This window comes from Emys orbicularis, chromosome 13 (genome assembly GCF_028017835.1).
Source record: "Emys orbicularis isolate rEmyOrb1 chromosome 13, rEmyOrb1.hap1, whole genome shotgun sequence".
Classification (NCBI taxonomy): Eukaryota; Metazoa; Chordata; order Testudines; family Emydidae; genus Emys; species Emys orbicularis.
In genome coordinates this window covers 34,883,757-34,903,327 of record NC_088695.1, presented here as the reverse complement: position 1 = coordinate 34,903,327, position 19,571 = coordinate 34,883,757, and the positions used below count along the sequence as shown (strand labels likewise).

General features: G+C 52.2%; 1 protein-coding gene across 1 annotated transcript in view; it reads right to left on the bottom strand.

The window, feature by feature from the left end:
* Positions 1-19,571, bottom strand: part of RNF157 (ring finger protein 157) — a 79,051-nt gene that overhangs the window by 22,106 nt on the left and 37,374 nt on the right. Inside the window, exons 3-12 of the mRNA XM_065415828.1 lie at positions 16,912-17,000; positions 12,726-12,872; positions 11,779-11,896; positions 7,797-7,863; positions 5,220-5,263; positions 4,130-4,177; positions 3,689-3,760; positions 2,683-2,842; positions 1,631-1,743; positions 861-1,099 (exon numbers count right to left, since the gene is read on the bottom strand). Coding sequence (XP_065271900.1) covers positions 861-1,099; positions 1,631-1,743; positions 2,683-2,842; positions 3,689-3,760; positions 4,130-4,177; positions 5,220-5,263; positions 7,797-7,863; positions 11,779-11,896; positions 12,726-12,872; positions 16,912-17,000 — 1,097 coding nt within the window. The remainder of the gene's footprint in view (positions 1-860; positions 1,100-1,630; positions 1,744-2,682; positions 2,843-3,688; positions 3,761-4,129; positions 4,178-5,219; positions 5,264-7,796; positions 7,864-11,778; positions 11,897-12,725; positions 12,873-16,911; positions 17,001-19,571) is intronic.

Sequence of the window (19,571 nt, the reverse complement as noted above, 5' to 3'; positions counted from 1 at the left end):
CACAGGAAGCCACTGCTCCAGGAGCGGGCCAGTGGAGGGTGTAACAGTTGTAGCTGCAGTCATGTGGCAGGGGTGTTAACCCTTTGTAGCCCAGACACACATCAGGTCTCTGGGGCACCTTTAATGACAGACAGAACGGCAAGGTAAAAAGTGGTATTTACATGGATCAGTGAAACAAGCGTCTTTTCCTTCGCCCTGTTCTCTGTACGGGGTCCTCCTCCCATCTGTTCTGCTTTCTGGACCAAAAATCTGTCCCCAGTTATACCGGGATAAATCCAGAGCTGTTCCACTGGGGTGCTGCCCCCACTCCAGCTGAACCCAAATAGGAACTGAGGGTGTTTGACATCCGACAGGACCCAGCCCTTAGCCAACACTTGGGGTTCCTTGGCATTGGCACATTCATCCTTCTACTGCAAGTCTCCACCACAGCATTTCTGCCAAGTGCCAACAGTCCCCTGGAGAATCAGGATGCAACAGACACCTGAGGCAGCACTGAGGGGACGGGGGAGAGGATGTTTCTCCTCCAGCATGCTAGGCAGGACCACACCATTAGGGAAGAAGCACAGGACAGATAGGACCCATCAGGGGAAGGTCCCGGGGCCTGATGCAGAGCCCGCTGAAGTCAATGGAAGGATTCCCATTGGCACCAAAGGGAGCTGGATCAGGCCCTTCAGAAGTACATGGCTTTACTGGATGTGGGCCCGATCCTGCCATCTCTGCTCTGCCCTCCCCCAGTGGGTATTTTGGAAGCTAAGGGCTGGGGACTGGACCCTACGAGGAAGCTTAGGCCAGAGTCCCTCTCCCTCTGGCTGCAAGAGCGTCCGGTAACGTGCGGAAGGGAAAGGCAGCGAGTGACTTACTTTGATAGGCTCTTCTTGAGTTTGAGCCCTTGGCTGCCACAGTCCGACAAGCAGTCAAGGGGAGAGAGCGTCCTGATGGGAGGCAGGTGGCTGTCGCTGCCATATGACGGCAACATCCCTGCCCCGTGGCTGTCCCCAAGCCCGTGCAGTGGAAGGGCGGCCGGGGACGGAGTGAGGGGCCCGTTGAGAGCTTCCAGCAGAGACACTACCTCGTAGCCAGGAGGGATGTTCTCAGAAGACTACAAGGAGCAGAGACAGGCCTGGGAATGAGCATTCAACAGCCCATGTTTCACAACACAACTGCCCCCTCTGCTCCAGGCAGGGCAATTCATTCCAAAGCGGCGGCCTATAGATACGAAACTTGGTGGCCAGGAACGCAGGGGCCCGAGACCACCGCTTGGAGGGAGGCATAGAGCAGGCAAGAGCTGTGCAAGCTTCTACCGCACCCTTCAGCCCCCTACTACGCTAGCCCTGCGCCCCACCTCAGCTTTGCCAATGCACCTTCAACCTGAGCTACAATGTCCCTGATTAGTCCAGCCCCGGATTCCCCACCCCGCACAGCTCTGTCAATGCACTTTGTTCCTGGATGTTGTGTGAGTTCAGCACTCCCAGGCTTGAAAGTGGAAGGAATTCCCCTTCCTGGGTTATCCTTTGTTTAGAAGCCTGGGTGCTGTTTTGCATCCCAGTGACTATACACCGTGGGGAGTAACAGCGGGGTCAGGACTACGCACGCGAGGGCTGATGGGTTGGCTTCTCTGGTCAATACTTACCGAGTGCTCCTCAGAATCGGACGTTTGGGAGGCGATGATTGGGCTGAAGCTGGTTGGAGAGAGAGGGCCAAGTTTTTTCCTCATTGCTCGGATCTGGAGCAAGGCTCGGAATGCTGAACAGTGGGGGGAGGGGAGGGAAGGATACAGAAAGTTCATTTCTAATATAACAAGCGGGAGACCCAACCCCCCCGGAGAATGCCGCTTGTTTTCATAAGTGCTGTTTTATTTCTTCTATTCCACGCTAGTGAAGGCCATACAAAATCGTCCGGATGGAACTGGAGGTTTTTGCATTTGTTCAGGATTGGAGGTTTTGCATTTTGTTGAAATTTCACACATTTTGTGTAAAACCTGCAAAATTTCAGGTTTTTCCACCTTAAAAATACAGCTGTTTTCGGTGGGGAAAAAAATGACGTGTTCATCACTCAGGACGGACCTATTTTCAAGCAGGAGACACTAACATTTTCAAAATTCCAAACTTGAAGTTTTGGTCAAAGATTTTTGCCCCAGAATTTGCACACAAAAAAATGTTGAATTTTGGTATTTTTTTTATCAATGCCAAAACCTCATTTCACAAAATTTTGAAAAAAATAAAAACCAAAACCCCACAAACAATGCAGGTGCAAAATTTCTTGAAATGAAATTAGTGCTGTAAAAATGATAGAAAAGGGTTTTGCATGGAGCTACCTCTAACACCAGGCAGATGACGATGTCTGTCAATGCACTAGCGCTTCTAATAGACCCTCAGTCCTTCCTAGATTCAAGCCCTTATTCCAGACCAGCCAGCTCTTATTCACTAGTTAGGAGCAACTGCTCTCATTCCCTAGGAAAAGGCCAGTGCCAGCCAATCTCAGCTCCATGCACAGAGTCATCACATGAGCAGTTTGGGTGAAGCTAAGAGTTTTGTCTTGCGTGAACTCCATGTGTAGAATGTGCAAGACAGATCTTCCCAAGCTAAAGAGTAAACCAACTTGGGACAATGCCCCCCCTCAATCCTCCCCCATAGGAATCAGTCCTCTTCCACCACGGGATCTGAAAAGAGCCCTGAGCCTTACGCAGCCTGCAGATGGGGCAGTTGTTGGCTTGGTAACGCAGGGTGTCCGCACAAGTGTTACAGAGGCAAAGATGGCGGCAGGGTAGAATCAGAGTGTCCCGCACATCCGAGAGGCAGACCACGCACTCTGCGCTGTTATCGCTCACCTCGTCCTCAGCCACCTGGGCAGGAAGAGAGAGAATGAGGCCCTCCAGCTGGGCTTGGCACAGTGGGAGAAAGCCTTGCCCTTGGAGTGGCTGCTATTGCAGTGGGAGCCTGCAGCAGCCCGAGCAGCTCCTGTTCTGCAGGGGTCAATGGCTCACAGATCTGCAGAGTGGTAGATCAACTGGCCCACCTCAGCCCTTAACCCACTGCTGCCCAAACACGCAGGGAGCCCCGAGGAGCTATGCCTGGGGCTTCCCTGTGCAGCTCCCACCAATCCAGCATTGCACCAGCTCCACAGCAGCTAGGGTCCTTGACAGGCAAGGATTCACCCCAGAGAGTCACTGCAGCCCTATGTGCAGAGACAACTGAACAGGAAGACCCATGGAAAAGAGCCTCAGTACTTGGGCTTTTTACCTCCACGGGCCTTGGTTCAAATCCTTATTGAACATGAGCCTGGAGATCTCCCCCTAGTGCTTATTGGGTGGAAAAGGCATTAAGGTGGGTCCAGGATTGGACCAGAGCAAGAGGAGGGTGACTGAGTCTGGAGTGCTGCGAAGATGGGATGAGCCTGGGATTGCCGCGGGCACTGCTGGCCAGGCCTGAGGGGCACTGGCCACGCAGTGTGGGGAACCCAAGACTGGGATAGCAGGGATAGCTGGAGCGTACCATTGTGGAGCAATAGAAGCACTGGGCCAAGGCCAATGCACTGTTCTATAAACTCCCTATTCCTGAGAGTGCTAAACAGTCACTGCATTAAGTTAAAGTGGAAGAGGAGAGATGTGTGCTCCAAAGAGAACGGCGACTAAGGAGGGCACCTCCCTTTCCCAGGACCTGCGTCCCACCCCCGGGGGACACACCCTTACCTTGGAGTCCTGCGTGTTGTATTTGTTCTCGATCCCGTAGATCTCCTGAAGGAGGTAGCTAACTCCATCCACCTGGAACCCACAGATACGGGGAAGTCACATGGGCGATGCAGAGTTACGCTGGTGCCGCCACGCCAGCTCATTTCAGATAGTCTCCTTGGGACGGCCTCTTTCTAAGCCTTCCTGTTCCCCACCACGTGAGGAGGGACCCCCTCCCCACCACCCCACTCCCAGAGCCCTACGCTGGGTGCAGGCTGTCTCTATGCATGCCACGCCCTGGCTGCGAAGGGGACATCTCATCGCACCAGTGATTCTAACAGACCCGCAAATCCTTCCTGGATTCAAGCTCCCGTCCAGGCCAGCCCACCAGCAAGGAAGAACTGCCCCTCAGCCCCCAGGACCAGGCCAGTGCTAGCCAGCCCCAACCCCACATACACTCACCACTTGTTTCTGCTTGAGGGGCTTCACACAAAAGCTACCATCTGCATGCTGAAAACAAGGAAATTGTACTCCAAGTTAATCCAAAGCAACCATAGACGCTAGAGGGAGGGAAGGGAGCTGTGGTGTATTTATCACATGCTGTATATTGTGACACCTGTAGCTAGGCTTGGCAGGATTAGATAGTTATCAGTAAATGTCAATTTCACACATGCACATGCAAACTGATGAAAGAATGTTGCCATTGATAATACTGGAAATGTACAGAGAAGCAAAGTCAGGAAATGCTGCTTAAGAACTTCTTAGAGGTTGATTTAAGGCTATTTACTTTGTCTATTTGGACATGTGATGCTGACCATTTGTGTTTTAACGGTTGTAAAGCTTTAACTTTTTGAATCTCAACGTCCACTGTAATTAAATAACGATTGTCTGAGCCATCCCATTGTCTGCCCCCCCCCAATAACTTCACACAATCGTGAAAATATGGATAAATAGATAAAAATGGTTAAACCCCCTAATTATGCACAACTGTGAGAATTTACTTTGATAAAAATTGAAATAAATGCTTAAAAATAAACATCTGTCAAAATGATAAAAAAATAAAAACCAAATTCAGCCAAGCCTAACCATGTAGACGTCCAACAGATTCTCCATTAACCAGCTGATCTTATATCAAGATTGCTCTCTTTCTCCATGTATGCAAACACCAGTTTATCAAGCTATAGTAAAGTTAGAAATGTACCACAGGAATATGCAACACAAAGGCCCCTCCAGTGCTGTTTCAATGGATTAGACATTGTGACCGAAAGTTTCCAACTTGAGGGCCTAAAGTTAAGCTCTCAAATCAATATTCAGGCAAATAATAAATAAGCAGCCTGGATATCGGGCTCGACACCTCAAAAGTTAGATCATTTTTTGCCCTCGGGGCTTAAACCCAGAGTTAGGTGCCAGCCTTTTGATTTCCACGTGTGGCAGTTTGTCCTGTGGGTCCTGCTGTCCCATCCATGCTGGGAGGAAAGGGGTTAAACGGCCCACTCCACTGGACAGGAAAGCCAGACTGTACGGTACATGGACCTGACAGAGACTCACTCACCTTCTCAAACGTCGCCAGCAGTACGTGGCAGTGGCCGAGGTGCTCTGCAAGATACAAAAGGGGCAGGGCCGAGAGGTAAAAGGGATGCCCTGCAGCTGGGAATCCGGGTCACTGCCCCAGCGCCCATTGCAGGAGTGGGATACGGAACACCACATCCAGCTGATCTGGGGCAGGAGCACTGCCTGCTGGGCACTGCAATGGGAAAAGCAGAGGGGGGAAGGGTGCCATGTTTGGATACAGGGAAGATGACACGTTCCCAAGGTCAGGCAGGAGGAACCGGTCAGTCTCTTCTCTTTAACTCCTACAGACTGGAGGCAGGGGCTGCTATGGGTTAGCACGTATGTGAGCTAGGCTGCTAGTCCCTCTCCCCAGCCACCCGTTGAAGGCGCAGCTGTTACGTGGAGGGTTTTCGCTCCGTCAGGAGGGAAATGGCTCTGTGGATGCTCAGTACGAGCTGCAATGTGCTGCCTCTGCCCAGCAGATCAGGGCTAGGGCGTAACACCCAAGGCCCATATGGGACTGAGACGACTGCTGCAAAGCCCGGCTCGTCCCCATGGAACCGTGACGCTGTCGCAAAGCTGCAGTGCGAAGGCACAAGGATGTAAGGGGAATGAACTGGGAATGCCAAGGGCCAAACTCCTCTTTGGGGTAACTTCACTGACTGCAATTCATTTGCCCTGTGACCTTATTAGAACCAGCTTATTTCCCACCTCTCTGACAGAGGATCATCCAGAAAACCGGTCTGTAACATTTTAAAGCACTGTACAGACTTCAACTGGCTAATCCTCCTAGCGCCCCTGGGGGATGGTATCCCTACTGCGTGATGGGGAAATGGAGGCACGAAGAAGCCGAGTGGCTGACTCCCAGCGGGTCAGCGGCAGAGCAAGAATTAGAATCCAGGAGGCCCTGGCTCCCAGTCCCCCAATCCATGCTGACTCCCCCTAGACCATATTGGTCCCTGGGCAAGAACGGTCTCGGAGACAGGCCAAATCTTTTCGTGCCGCACACTGGAAGGTTCACAAGGAACAGGAACGTGTGGGTTACGAAAGGACACGTCTTCCATTGCATCTGGGAGTGCCCCTCACTCCGCATGCTGCTCCGCTCGAGGGCACTCCCCAGGGGCAGGACAAGGGCTTTTAACAAGGCAGCGCTGGAAGCCTGGGTCCATGTCAGCCAATTCCTGAGAGTCTGGAGAGACTCCAGTGGGCTAAGGGGAAAGGCTCAGGTCGGATACTCAGCACCCAAGTAGGGTGACCAGATGTCCCGATTTTATAGGGACAGTCCTGATTTTTGGGTCTTTTTCTTATATAGGCTCCTATTACCCCTGACCCCCCTGTCCCGATTTTTCACATTTGCTGTCTGGTCACCCTACCCCCAAGACAAAGCTTCCATAGAAGTGGGGTTCCTACCAAGAGCGCCCAGGCAGAGTTCCTGGCCTGTTTGTGCTGGTGGGGGCCTGGCCTGTGCTCCCAATGAGAGCTGCTGCTGTTATAAGCCAGGAACCATCCACTTCCCCAGGGGAAAGCTGAGCCCTGCCCGGGCTCCTTATCTGGGCTAGAGAAAGTGTAACCACCTTATTGAGTGACCTTTATAAAAACAGAGGACAAATATTTATAGGGCAAGATAAGGGGGTCCCAGCTGCAGCACAGGGGAAATGCATTTCCTTGGATTCAGAATTCCCTGACAGCCCCCCAGTGCCACTTAAACTCTGCAAGACGGGGCCGGGGGAGGGTCTACAACACCCCCAGCCATCTCCATACAGGGCCTGATCCTGCAGAGTGCTGCGTGCCCTGGATTTCAATGAGGGCAGAGGACACTCAGTGTCCAGGGTCAGGCCCGCTATGGAGTTCTCAGGACTCGCTTTCCTTCCCCCAGGGCCTGATCCAAAGCCCACTGGTGCCAAAAGGAAGCTTTCCATTGACTTCAGCAAGCTGTGCATTGGGCCCTCGAACAGAGTGCTCAGCGGGGTCCTGAGCCCTGAACTGAATATCAACCTCAAAGGCTCGAGGGCTCCTGGCCAGGGGAGATCGTTCATTAAAACCCCTCCCTTTTCCAGTTTAAATGAAGCAACTGCAGGATGTGCCGTGCTGCAGCATCCATGCCCCCGGGTGTACGTCCAGCTGGATATGGCCTTTTGTTATTATTTAATGTTTACATTTCCATGATATTTAAAAGAGCCTGGCCAGGCCGGGCCCTTTGTGCTAGGTGCTGTACAAACATAGCATAAAGGACAGGCCCTGCCCCAAAGAGCTGATAATCTCAAAGGCCTTGAGGATAAGGCTGAAAAACCTCTGCCGAGGAATCAATAATGAGCCTTTATTTTCCCTCTCCAGCAAGAGCAAAGTAAATCCATTTATCAGGCCATCTGGGCTGTCTTGTACCAGCACAGGGGACTGGAGCAACACACATGTTCAAGAGCAGACGCTGAAAGTTCACTGCGCAAACGGAGGCTGCATTGTAAGAACACAGACACCATCTGCAGGGCAAGTCGCGCGGGGCACCAGAGCCTTAAAGCTCATCCACCTCGCTGCGGACGTAGGGAAATGAAGCCCTGCAATCCCAAGGGTCTGTTCCTACCATCTCCCTCGTCCACGACGGCATGCACCACCATGGGATACACCTCTCGGTCCAGGTCAAAGCCCAGCTGTAAAGAGAGGGAGAGAGAGAAGGAAATGTGTGACTATTGCAGGAAGAGTCACTGAGCCAGATTCTCAGCTGGTATAAATCAATGCAACTCCATTGACTTTAATGGAGCTACACCGATTGACACCAGTCGCGGGAGCCAGCCCAGTGATGCAAATGGTCCCATGTCAATTTACACCAGCTAGGGATCTGATCCATTACAGCGAACACACCCTTAAGAGCAATAGAGAGTCCTGTGGCACCTTTAAGACTAACAGATGTATTGGAGCATAAGCTTTCGTGGGTGAATGCCCACTTGGTCGGATGCATGTAATGGAAATTTCCAGGGGCAGGTATAAATGTGCTGGCAAGAATCAGTCTGGAGAAAACGAGGTAACCACACACCGCACCATAACAACTCTAACTCAGGAACCAATCCATGCAACAAACCTCGATGCCAACTCTGCCCACATATCTACACCACCATCACAGGACCTAACCAGATCAGCTACAACATCACCGGCTCATTCACCTGCACATCCACCAATGTTATATATGCCATCATGTGCCAGCAATGCCCCTCTGCTATGTACATTGGCCAAACTGGACAGTCACTACGTAAAAGGATAAATGGACACAAGTCAGATATCAGGAATGGCAATATACAAAAACCTGTAGGAGAACACTTCAACCTCCCTGGCCACACAATAGCAGATGTAAAGGTAGCCATCTTACAGCAAAAAAACTTCAGGACCAGACTCCAAAGAGAAACTGCTGAGCTTCAGTTCATTTGCAAATTTGATACCATCAGATCAGGATTAAACAAAGACTGTGAATGGCTATCCAACTACAGAAGCAGTTTCTCCTCTCTTGGTGTTCACACTTCAACTGCTAGCAGAGGACCTCACCCTCCCTGATTGAACTAGCCTCGTTAGCTCCAGACTGATTCTTGCCAGCATATTTATACCTGCCCCTGGAAATTTCCAGTACATGCATCCGACCAAGTGGGCATTCACCCACGAAAGCTTATGCTCCAATACATCTGTTAGTCTTAAAGGTGCCACAGGACTCTCTGTTGCTTTTTACAGATCCAGACTAACACGGCTACCCCCTCTGATACTTGACACCCTTAAGAAGTGCCCAGGGATGTTTCTCTGCAGTGAAGGTGTAAGATACGGACGCACAGAAATAAGCACCTCACGGCTCTCAGCTCCTCAAAGCTCTCACGCTGCTATGGTGCCATTACATCTTGGTACATCCCGGGATGTGAAGGACCCTCAGTTTCACGTAAAGCACTGAAGTTTACTCAGTAGCTCTATGCAACTACAAATCTGTCACTGCTTAACCACATGCAAACCAGTTTAGTTAACCCCATAACACAAGTCCCTCCTCCCCCACCCCCACCATATTCTAACAAGGACCATGAACAGAACGTACCAGACCATGCTACTTTTCTGGTGCATAGGAGCGAAGGAGTTAAAAAGCCTCTCTTAGTCATACAGCACCAGTCACTGTAGCATCTAGGCACTGACCCTTTCTCTAGGGTGAGAAAGACAGGATTCCACCCACAGAGCTAATTCTGCTCTCTCCTTTATGGGGTACAGTTGCTGATGCTTGGAATGTTTTCAGGGTCTTTTTCAGTTCCATGTATTGTTAAAGGTCCCCTGTTTTTTTACTATTTGTTTTGAGCTTCATAGAATGAAGAGTGGGTTGTTTTCCACCCCTCTGTGGCACAGGTTTCTTGAAACCTCGTTGGCTGACCCTTGCTCATTACCTCTGCATTTTGGCCCAGGCCTCTTCCCTGTTAGATCTGACTATGACTATCTGCCAATAATGGATGAAGAAATCACGGCAGCATGTGGAAAAGCACTAGGTTGTGATGGAATACTGGCTGAATTGTTAAAAAGCATCGGGGACAAAGGCTTGAAAGCCCTGTCAGAGGTAAGGAGAAATGAGTCAGGCTGGAGAATTGCCAGAAGTCTTCACAACATCACCACCTGCGTCTGACGAAGTGGGTATTCACCCACGAAAGCTTATGCTCCAATACGTCTGTCTATAAGGTGCCACAAGACTCTTTGTTGCTTTTTACAACATCACTGTGTACCCAAATCCCCCCAAAGGCCGCCGCCATAGATTGTAAAGCCTACAGAACAGTCAGCCTACTGTCTCATGCCTCTAAGATACTTTTGTGAGTTGTTCAAGGCCAAGTACAAGGAAAGATTGATGAGGAAATAAGTGAAAGAAATAACGGCTTCAAATGTGGAAAAAGCATGATAAACACTATTAGGGACATGAAGCGGACATTAGAAAGACTGGCTGAAACTGGGAAAACAGTACACTTGTTTCATTGACTTCCAAAAAGCATGTGACAGCACCTACCACTACAAATTGCTCAACATATGAAGATTTGTGGGGATTGATGGATATGAACTCCAAGTAATAAAACAATGATACGGGAATCAGAAAGCAAAATGGGAGATGAAAATGAAAATTGAATAGAGATCAAGAGAGGAGTAAGACAAGGTTGTTATATCAACTTAACTCAACATTTATAGTGAGTGTTTGATTAAATTAATCTAAGAAAGAGAAGGAAAACAGGTAAATAGCATTTGCTATGCAGACGACACACTGCTGTTGATTCAGAAGAAAGTTTGATGAAATTAGTGGCAATTATATATGAAGATGACAAAGATTATGATCTAGAGTTGAACATGGACAAGACAAAAAACTAGGGTCGTATGCAAGGATCCTGGGAAAACATGCATGAGGCCAGTGAACGACACAGTTGTACAGCAAGTGAGAAATTATTGCTACTTAAGAAGCATCATTACAGAAGATTGGATATTGAAGTTAGCACCAGAATAGCAAGAGTGGAAGAGGCATTCTGGAAGAATAAACATAAGATGAGCAGGGACATAAACTTGAAGACTGAATTCTGACTCTTAACTTACATTTGATGCGTTAAATTATGGCTGTGAAACATGGACATCCAAACAATTGATAAGAAAGAAACTAGAATCCTTCCAATCCTGGTATTATAGAATTTTGAAAATATCACCGATAGACCACGTAACCAACTAAAAGTATTGGAGATGCTTGGAACTCAGCAAACACTAGCCAGAGATCTTATGAAAAGAAACATTTGATTTGCAGGGCACATTTTAAGAGATTTAGCAGGCAACGTGTGTTTGCAGGCACCAGCAGGGAAAGTCGATGGCAGAAGAATTTGAGGCAGAAAAAAGATGACCGTGGATGGACGATGTGGTATCCTGAGAGGATCAAAAGGACTATCCATCTGCAAAGAGATTAGCAGAGGATTGTTCAGAACGGGCTACCATGATTGCAAACCTCCGGTAATGGAGGTGCCACACAAGCAACAGAAGGACGACTATATGGCTGCGAGGCACTTTGATACCTCTGCAGCTCAAGGGTATGCATATCTCTACAAAACCAGATTCTATCCATGCTGAAAACAAAGGACACATGGATCCCAGTTTCAGACTCTAATGGAGCAGAGCCATGCAGCTCTACAGCTTTGGAGAGCGCTCTCCTTACCTCTCCAGGGCTCAGCAGCTTTGAAGGGCTCCACATGACCCTGCTTTAGCTTGTTTATTTTAAATCAGTGCTATTGATCAGTGATTCCCAGCCACTGGTTCATCACTAGCACTGGTCCCTCAGACTTTTGTGACTTGCTTTCCAGCTTCCTCCTCTCTTTACTTAGTGATGAGCCTTGCGCTGGCTCCCAACATGCCACTGCCACCCACGTCCCACTCAGCTGTGTGCACTCTGCTGCCACGGCCCAGGAGCTGTTCCAAACCACAGAGCACATGCCAATGGCTGGGAGTTACCCACAGGGGCAGCCCAGACCTCGGCGAGTGTGTCTGACCGAGAAGAGCTTACAAACTGCGTCTCGTGGCTTCTTGCCGGGCTGGCTTACCTCCTCTTCTGCCCATTCGGAAGGATCGACGGTGTGGGAGGGGACGCAGAACTGCTGGCACACCCCTCGTTTGTAATGGACCGTCTCTGACTGCAAGCTGGTGTCTTTGGGGAGGTAGCTGCCAATCACAGGGCGACAGAGTTAGTGCCCAGGCTTTGCATTCTCACTATCCTTTCCGCAGTGCATCGGCTCACCCCAGTGAGGAGCGCTCCCGAAGAGCAGAGACAAGAGCCGCCTCCTCCCAGGTCTTCTGTGAGAAACCTGGGTTTGGTCCCATCAGTCCCTATCCAAGGTGGCTGAAGGCTGGTAGTTGAGGGTCAAAAGGTATTTCAGGCATGTTTTGATGTCCCACCAGCCATCCAGGATGGGGAGAGATCAACACGTGGCCACTCCCCTTGGCAAGGTGGGGACACTCTGTCAAGGCCTAATGGTCCTGCAGTGGGCCACCTGCTTAGCACACCTCAGCCTTGTGTAAGGGGAAGCCCAGCAAAGGAACATCTCTGAGCCCATACTCCTCTCGGGTGCCCTCCGCATAGAAGTGGAGGCGGGACGGGATGAGACTCAGGCAGTCTAGGACTCTCAACTCACTGAAGAGAAATAAAGCCGCGGGGGGCGCTGGGCTGGCCAGGACTCCTGGGGGAGGCCATGGTCTGGGACAGGCCTTGACACCTGGGCTGAGGAGTGTGGGGAGCCCACCTCTAATCTTCAACGGCAGCAAAACTGAACAAGCTGTACTGGGAACCGCCTCTGGCAGAGCTGTCCCAGTGCACTGGGCTTCTCGCTCCCTGGAGCAACAATCCTCCCGGGCAGTAACAGAGGGAGAGCTGTGCTCAGGCCTGGCTCTACGGGAAGCCATACTAGCCAAGGGCCAGGGGAAAGCCCCACTCCTCAGCCCCCCTCGTTTATGGAGGAAATGCCTCCCCCGGAACCTCCTGCACTCTTCTCACCTGGCTACTCCGTTCTGGAATTCTTCGGTAGCCTGGTAATAAAGGGTGATGGCCACTCGCGCGTCGGTGTCAAAGGTGAACTCCACATTGTAGTGGACCTTGGCTTTGCTGACTTCCTCGCCAGGGGTCTTCACTTCCTCCGTGCACCTGGCAAATCACAGAGGGAGACAGAACTTACCCCAGATCCAGAAGCCCGTTAAACACCCCCCGTGAAAGGCTCTGGAGCACAATGTAACTACTCTGGGGAAAAACTAGAGATTCCATCCCCTTCCCTCTGGAAAAGCCAATATGTGACGGAGCTGCATCCAAGGACCGGCACTGGCTGGACAACAAACCCCAGCCATGTCCAAGAAGAGCAGACACCAGCAACTAAAAGGCTGCCAGGGGGATGAAGTGGTCCCCAGTGCTGTGTAACAACGTTACTGCCAGAGATTGTATAAATCCAACCACCCGACAACAAGAATCCGCTTCTGTCCCATCCCCCCATGCCTCGGCCAGTGCGAGGCCTGACGCTGCCCAGCAAGCGAGGGCAAGAAGCTTTTTGGGGGTGGGGGTGGGGTGGGGGGAAATCAGCTTAAAATCCAAGGCTTTTCTGAGCTTTGGGCTGGATCCAAGGGCCGTGTATAGAAGCCCCATAGAGAGCAAACAGCTGGAGTATTTCAAGTCATACTGGGCAATTCATAGGAGACCCAGGCCAGTGGATCAGTAGCTTTAGCAAAGAGTGACCCGGCAGAGGGAAGGGTTTGGCTCCTGGGAGAAAGGAGGCTCAGGCCCTAGGGGTAAGGAAGGGCGACTCCTCATTAATCGAAGCTGGAGTCTGGCCTGCCCTTTCCGTTCTGCTCAGTACAGAGGACAATAGAGGAAGATGGATGGATGGCAAAGTGGTCCAGAAACCTGAATTCAACCCCCTGCTCCCCCACTGACTTCCTGTGTGACCTGGGGCAATTCTTGTAACCTCTCCATGCCTCAGATCCCCATGTTACAACAAGGGTAACAGCCCTGCCCAAGCTCCCAATGGTGTTGTGGGGCTAAATCCATTAACGCTCGAGAAGCGCTCAGAGGCTCCGGTGACTGGGGCCAGGGACGTGACAGATAAATAAAAGGTGCCACGGGCAGTGCTCCGATTGGAGGGTGACTCAAATGTAAATCTGAAGTAACACCATTACCATCAGAGTCACTCCAGATGTACATCAGTATAAATGAGACCACCCCCTGGCCCAATGTCATGCGGAGAACGCTTGTGTTGCACTGTTCGGGATGATAGGGCAAAGTAGCGACTCACTGGATTTGTCTGGTCTGTTTCCCCTCCTCGGGGATTGTGTGCGCTCTCCGGAGCCAGTGCTATAAACCCTGGCATTGTTCACTGCAACGAAACCCACATTTGCATTCCAAGAGCAAGCTCAGCCTCTGTTCATTCTGAATGGCTCTGCCTCCATGCCTGGGCGTATGTGCTGCTGGGAGGAAAGTTATCCCAGGGGCTGGGCCAGCCAGAGATGTAAAAGGCAGCAGCGCAGGACGCAGTCCACAGATGAATAGGCAAATGCGCCCGGCAGGAGAGAAGCAGTACACTCTAGATGCTGGATGGCATTTAGAGTCCAGTTTTGTGCCAAACTCCGCATTGTACAAAGAGCGTCCAACATTCTTTAGTTGAGATTTGCAGTTTAGCCTCTGGGGGGAGCAACTGAGGCCAAGTCGGAGGTGCTCACTTTTCCCAGATGCAACAGCTCTCGATCAGTGACGCTCTATAAAACCCGAGATGTCCGAATATTAACTCGGCCATCGCTCTGAGACTCAATCGACAAACTGCAGCCACCCTTCTGAGCCTTTTCTAGCGCCTTCCATCCTCAGCTCTCAAAGCACCTGCCAAGCGCTGATGGACTAAAGCCTCTCCACGCCCCGGTGTGGTAGATAAATATCATCACCCCCCAATGAACAGAGAGCAAAGCTGAGGGGCAAAAAAGGAGAAATGACTTGCCCAAGGTCACGCAATGAGTCAGTGGCAGAACTGAGCCCAGAACCCAAGTCTCACTCCTTTTCCTCTGCTTTAATCACTAGACCCCATTCCTACCCTTCCTTCTAATAAAGCCATTTGGAACAATAACTGCAAAGGCAGCAGTAAATTCCACGTAATCCATGGACAGGGTACAGAATGTTCCAGAACTCCCTTTGTTTGCCCAGCAGGTTAGCGATCTGCACGAGTGACTCGTGCGTGCTGGGAACGTGGAGGATGCAAGAGAAAAACAAGTTTGGAAGAGACAAAAAGCTGGTGCCGTGAAGTGTCAGTTCCACCTTTAACCCATCTCCACTCAGCTTTTGGGAAGTCACAGATTCGTACCTCCCGACAGTCAAGGGTTTTGCAGGACTGTCTTGCTTAGACCCCCCAAATTCCCGGCCTGGTGGGAGCAGAACATTTCCCATGCTAACCTTGCCACAGTCCACTTTAAGCTGAGCCTCCAGTGATGCTCGGGGCAGCAGCTTCGCCAGGGCTTTAACTTCCTCCTGGGCACGTGCAGCCCCTCCACACACGCCCCCTTTGGCTGCAGTGGGAGTCGGAGCCGCAATCCCCAGTGCAGCAGTAGCAAGGGCACTAGCAGCACTGGCTGCCCCACTGCCCACTCAGGCTTGGCCCCCACTCTCCAACCCCACCTTCACCTTTTCTTTCTCGCAGATGTTTATCTTCTGGCCCAGACACACGCTCCCCTAAGGAGCACCACAGGCAGACAGCAGAGAAGAATCCATGAACTCACGCCAATGGTGTCACCTGATCACTCCCATTTCCCTCCTTCTCCCCTCTTCTCTTTTCCTTCCCTCCCACCCTCAGGCTTCACTCCCCCATTTTCTCTCCCTCGGGTTTTTTTAAGAAGAGGGGAGAAGTAGCCGCCCTTCGTCAGACGCTCCTAGCCGGGCATTCCCTTCTGCACGATGCAGCCCCGAGAATCCCCCGGTACGTTACTGCCCATGTGAATTCAAACCCACCTCACCCCTTGCGGTTGCTCATCACCCTGGGAGGTCACCTGCAAGCCAGTCTCCAGCGCGGCTGCTGATTGGCCACGCAGCTACAGGGGAGATCCCAGTGCTCGGCACAGAGCCGCAGCTTGGAGACAGTTTCTACTGCATGGAACAAAATCACACTTGCCCCCCTTTCCGATTCCCACTCCCCCTCGTCAGCCATCTGAGGCTCTCTAAGCACTTCACGAACACCCAGCCTCCGTCCAAGGTGGGTACTGAACGCGCACGTCCCATGCAATCGCTGCACGCCCACGGGATGGTGTCATGGGGCTCTTGGGCCCCTCGCTGTTCATTTGCGCAGGGCAATGGCGTAGGCACATTTTTGCACAATTCCCTCCTGCTCCTCAGGACTCTAGGCCCGAGGGAAAGCAGGAAGGGGATCAGAATTGAGAGACGCAGGGAGAGAAGGGCAGAGAGAAAGAATGGTTGCAGTGTGTCCCAGCAAGGGAGGCAGGTTAGAGTGGCTGGTCTGCGGCCTCGCCTCTGCACTGGTTTTCCTAGGTCACTTCTCCCCGCCAGGCCTGAACTCTGCGCTGCTGCATTGCATTTGGCTCTGATTGCTGGTTCCAGACCTGGCAGTGGGAGAGGGATTAGCTTGGTCTAGCTCCTGCTGTCACCTCTAATGACCCTGCAGATCAGCTAGGAAGGTGAAAATCCAAGAGGCGAGCCATCTGTCCAATAACAGGAGTGGGGGCGGGGCTTCTCTGTGGGACACCGCCTCGTGGCACCACCATTCATCGTCAGTGGCTTCACTAAAATCATGCTTAGTCCTCTTTGTATGCCGGCTGACGGGTGGCTCTTAACACACCGTGCCAGAGGGGAGCTGACTCCTCCACTCCAGCATCTACTCATGAGCTTCCCCTCACCAACCAGGTGTAGACGGGATTCTGGGCACCCCTTATTCCTTCCATTCAGGGCCCAGTCCCGCTAGATCCCTTCCTCGCAATCCCAAATCCCCTCCCAGCCAGCCCAGAGCCATGCACCTTGCTTTAACCCAGACACACGGGTAGGTGTAGAGCTCCCTCTGGAGGCGGTTCGGGACGTTACCTCATGGGTGGATTCGTCACTGCTCAGCTGATGCAAGCACCTAACTGGTTAAGCCATTGGGATGCTGCAAGCTGGAGCAGGGTTCCCAGCCAGGCCACGCGAACTCCCACTGCTGCAAACAGGAACTTACTTGACTAGGCGCAGAGTGTCCTTGCGGATGTTGATTAAACTCCTGAGTGTCTTCACTGGCTCCTGGGGGGGTGGGGCGGCGTAAGGAAACTAGGGTGAAAAGAGAGAACATTGAAACAGCTGATTTTTGTAGCACCAGGGGCCGAGGCATCACCTAAGTCGAAATCATTCAGCCTGCAGCAGGCCTGGCTACCATCCCCTGGTCAGGAGTAAGTGCACGTGCCAAGTCAGAGGCCACAGACCTCATCTCTGCAACAGGACAGAGCCCCTTTCCCCGTATGGCCAACCCCAGCATCAACAATCAGAATTCGGCCCCCCTCCTCCGCCAGTCATGAGATCGGCTTAGACGCCATGAGATTTGTACAAGAACAGTAACACGTGCTGGGGCTTTCTGTTTGCTTTTTGGTTGTTGAGACTTCCAAGGTCACGTTTTCCAGTTTTCGCCCTAGCCACAAGGCCCAGACACCTGCTTTGTCACTTTTACCCGGAAGCCGAGATTCGCAGAACAGCACCACCGAGCACGAGACCGCTGACGAAATCGCCAGCACCGGCAGCACTCCTCCACGCAAGCCAGCTCGTCCCACAGAAAGCTGTTCAGCCGCGGATGAACGGGACCCAGGACGACCCACTCCCTGACCCCAAGCAAAGCAGTGACCCAATACTACCCCGAAACGTCCCCACATCGTGTTAAATGGGAATATAATCCCCAGACTCCTCCCACCTGTGCCAAGCAGGGATCCAATACTAGCTCCATGCCACCCAGCCTGTGCAAAGTGGGGACCCAGTCAATTCCCATGGCTCCACTGATGTCAAGGGAACTAGACTGAGTTGTCTCAGCTGAGGATCTGGCCCAGGGAGTCTGATCCTGCCTCGGTGCAGAGCACCCTCAATTCCCCCTGACTTCCATGAGGACGGCAGATGCTCAGCGCCTTGCAGGTTGGGGCCCTGGCTCAGTAATTCTCCCCCGGGGCTGCTTTTCGGAGCCGCGCAGGTTTCAAGGTAAGCACGATGCCCGGCCCAGGGATCGAGGTTCCCTGCTGGGAAAGGCAGAGCAGGTTAGAAGCCGAAGCCTGCGCCGGCACCGTGACGAGCTATTGCTCAGGAAGAGATGGTGCACGGGGCTATTCCCCGCTGCACAGCACTGCCAGCGGAGGAGCCTAGCAATGTCTCGTATGTGCCTAGGTCCCAGCCGTGTCTCCAGTCTAGCGCAGAGAAAGGATCCCATTTGTGCCCACGGTGAAGCACAGGGCACGCCCTCAACTCATGCAACTACATGGGGAGCGCATCCTTACGCTGGTGGTTTCAGCAGCTGCCTCTCTGCTGCCCTAGTCTCTTATGAAACAGACTGGGACTTCCCAGGCCGGATCCTGAACACTGCCCGGTGGGACAGTGCAGTTTCCCACCACCCTGACCCAGGGCTGGCACAGGACTTCCACCCAAAACATCCTCGGAATCGGCCTGATACCAAGGGTGCTATCAACTGAGCTCCTGAGGCCCTTTTAGGGAGCAGCCACGGAGATGGGGAATTTGGGTGCACGAGTCCCCAGCATCCACACCTAGGGCCTCACCCGGAGACGCGCTGAGCACCTGGAACTCTTGCGGAAGCCCTGGGTCCAGCTACTCGGAGGACAAAGTCCTGGGTATGGATCCCAGCAGGATCCAGCCTGCATCAGGTCATCCTCCGAGCGTCCGCCGCAGAGCAGACAAGGCTGCTCGTTTCCTGTGGCTGGACAGAGGCGGGTCAGGTCCCTGCGGGCCAGACCTCTCCAAAACGCCTGCAGCAGCAGCATGTCGTGCGCTCGCCTGATGCGACACCCGGATCTGCGCGGCAGCACTCAGCCCCCCCAGCTCTGCAAGGCCGAGCCTGGGCTTGTTTTTACAAATCAGGTTAATTTCCCCCCATGCTCATGACAGTAAGTGACTGACAACACAGACCAGAGCCGGACAGCATGCGCAGGGGCAGTGTGCATGGTTCCCACACACGGCTCCGCCCACCTAGCTGATAGAGCCCACCCCGCTCTGGGTGTCGGTACCAAGTTGTAGGGTGGCTTTGGTTAAGGATTTTGATTGAAGCTACCAAATTCCTTGCAATGCACGTGCACGTTCTCCTTTCACACCGGCCCAGCCAGACCAGGAGGGGGGATGGCCTTTCCTCCAGGCAGCCTGCCTGGCCTGAGAGAACAGAACCCTGACCATCTGCAAGGCCCAGGAGAGTAGAGGGGGAGCGAGACCTCCATCACCACTCAACCTGCCCTACCACGTTCTCACCAACTGGGGGCTTCAAGGCTGCATTGCAACATCATCTTGTGGCTAGAAGTCAGTGGGTTACTCCAGATTGACATGGGTGTAACAGATCAGAATCCAGCCAGAGTTCTCTCTCCTGAAAGTGACATTAAGGGCTGACAATCCAATGCCACTGCACCTGTGGGCATCCGATAATGGCCTATTTGTCTTTGGACTGATTGGGAAATTTCTCCCAGCCAGCAGGGCGATTGGAGTTCTCTGCTGAGAGTTATTGCTGAGGAGACGCTGCGGCTCTATTCGGACACTTACAGCATTCCAGAAAAATTCCCCTTTGGGTTGAAATTTCTCAGGCTTGTTCTCTGCCCGATGTTGTGAAGACCAAGACTATAACAGGGTTCAAAAAAAAAAAAAAAGAAC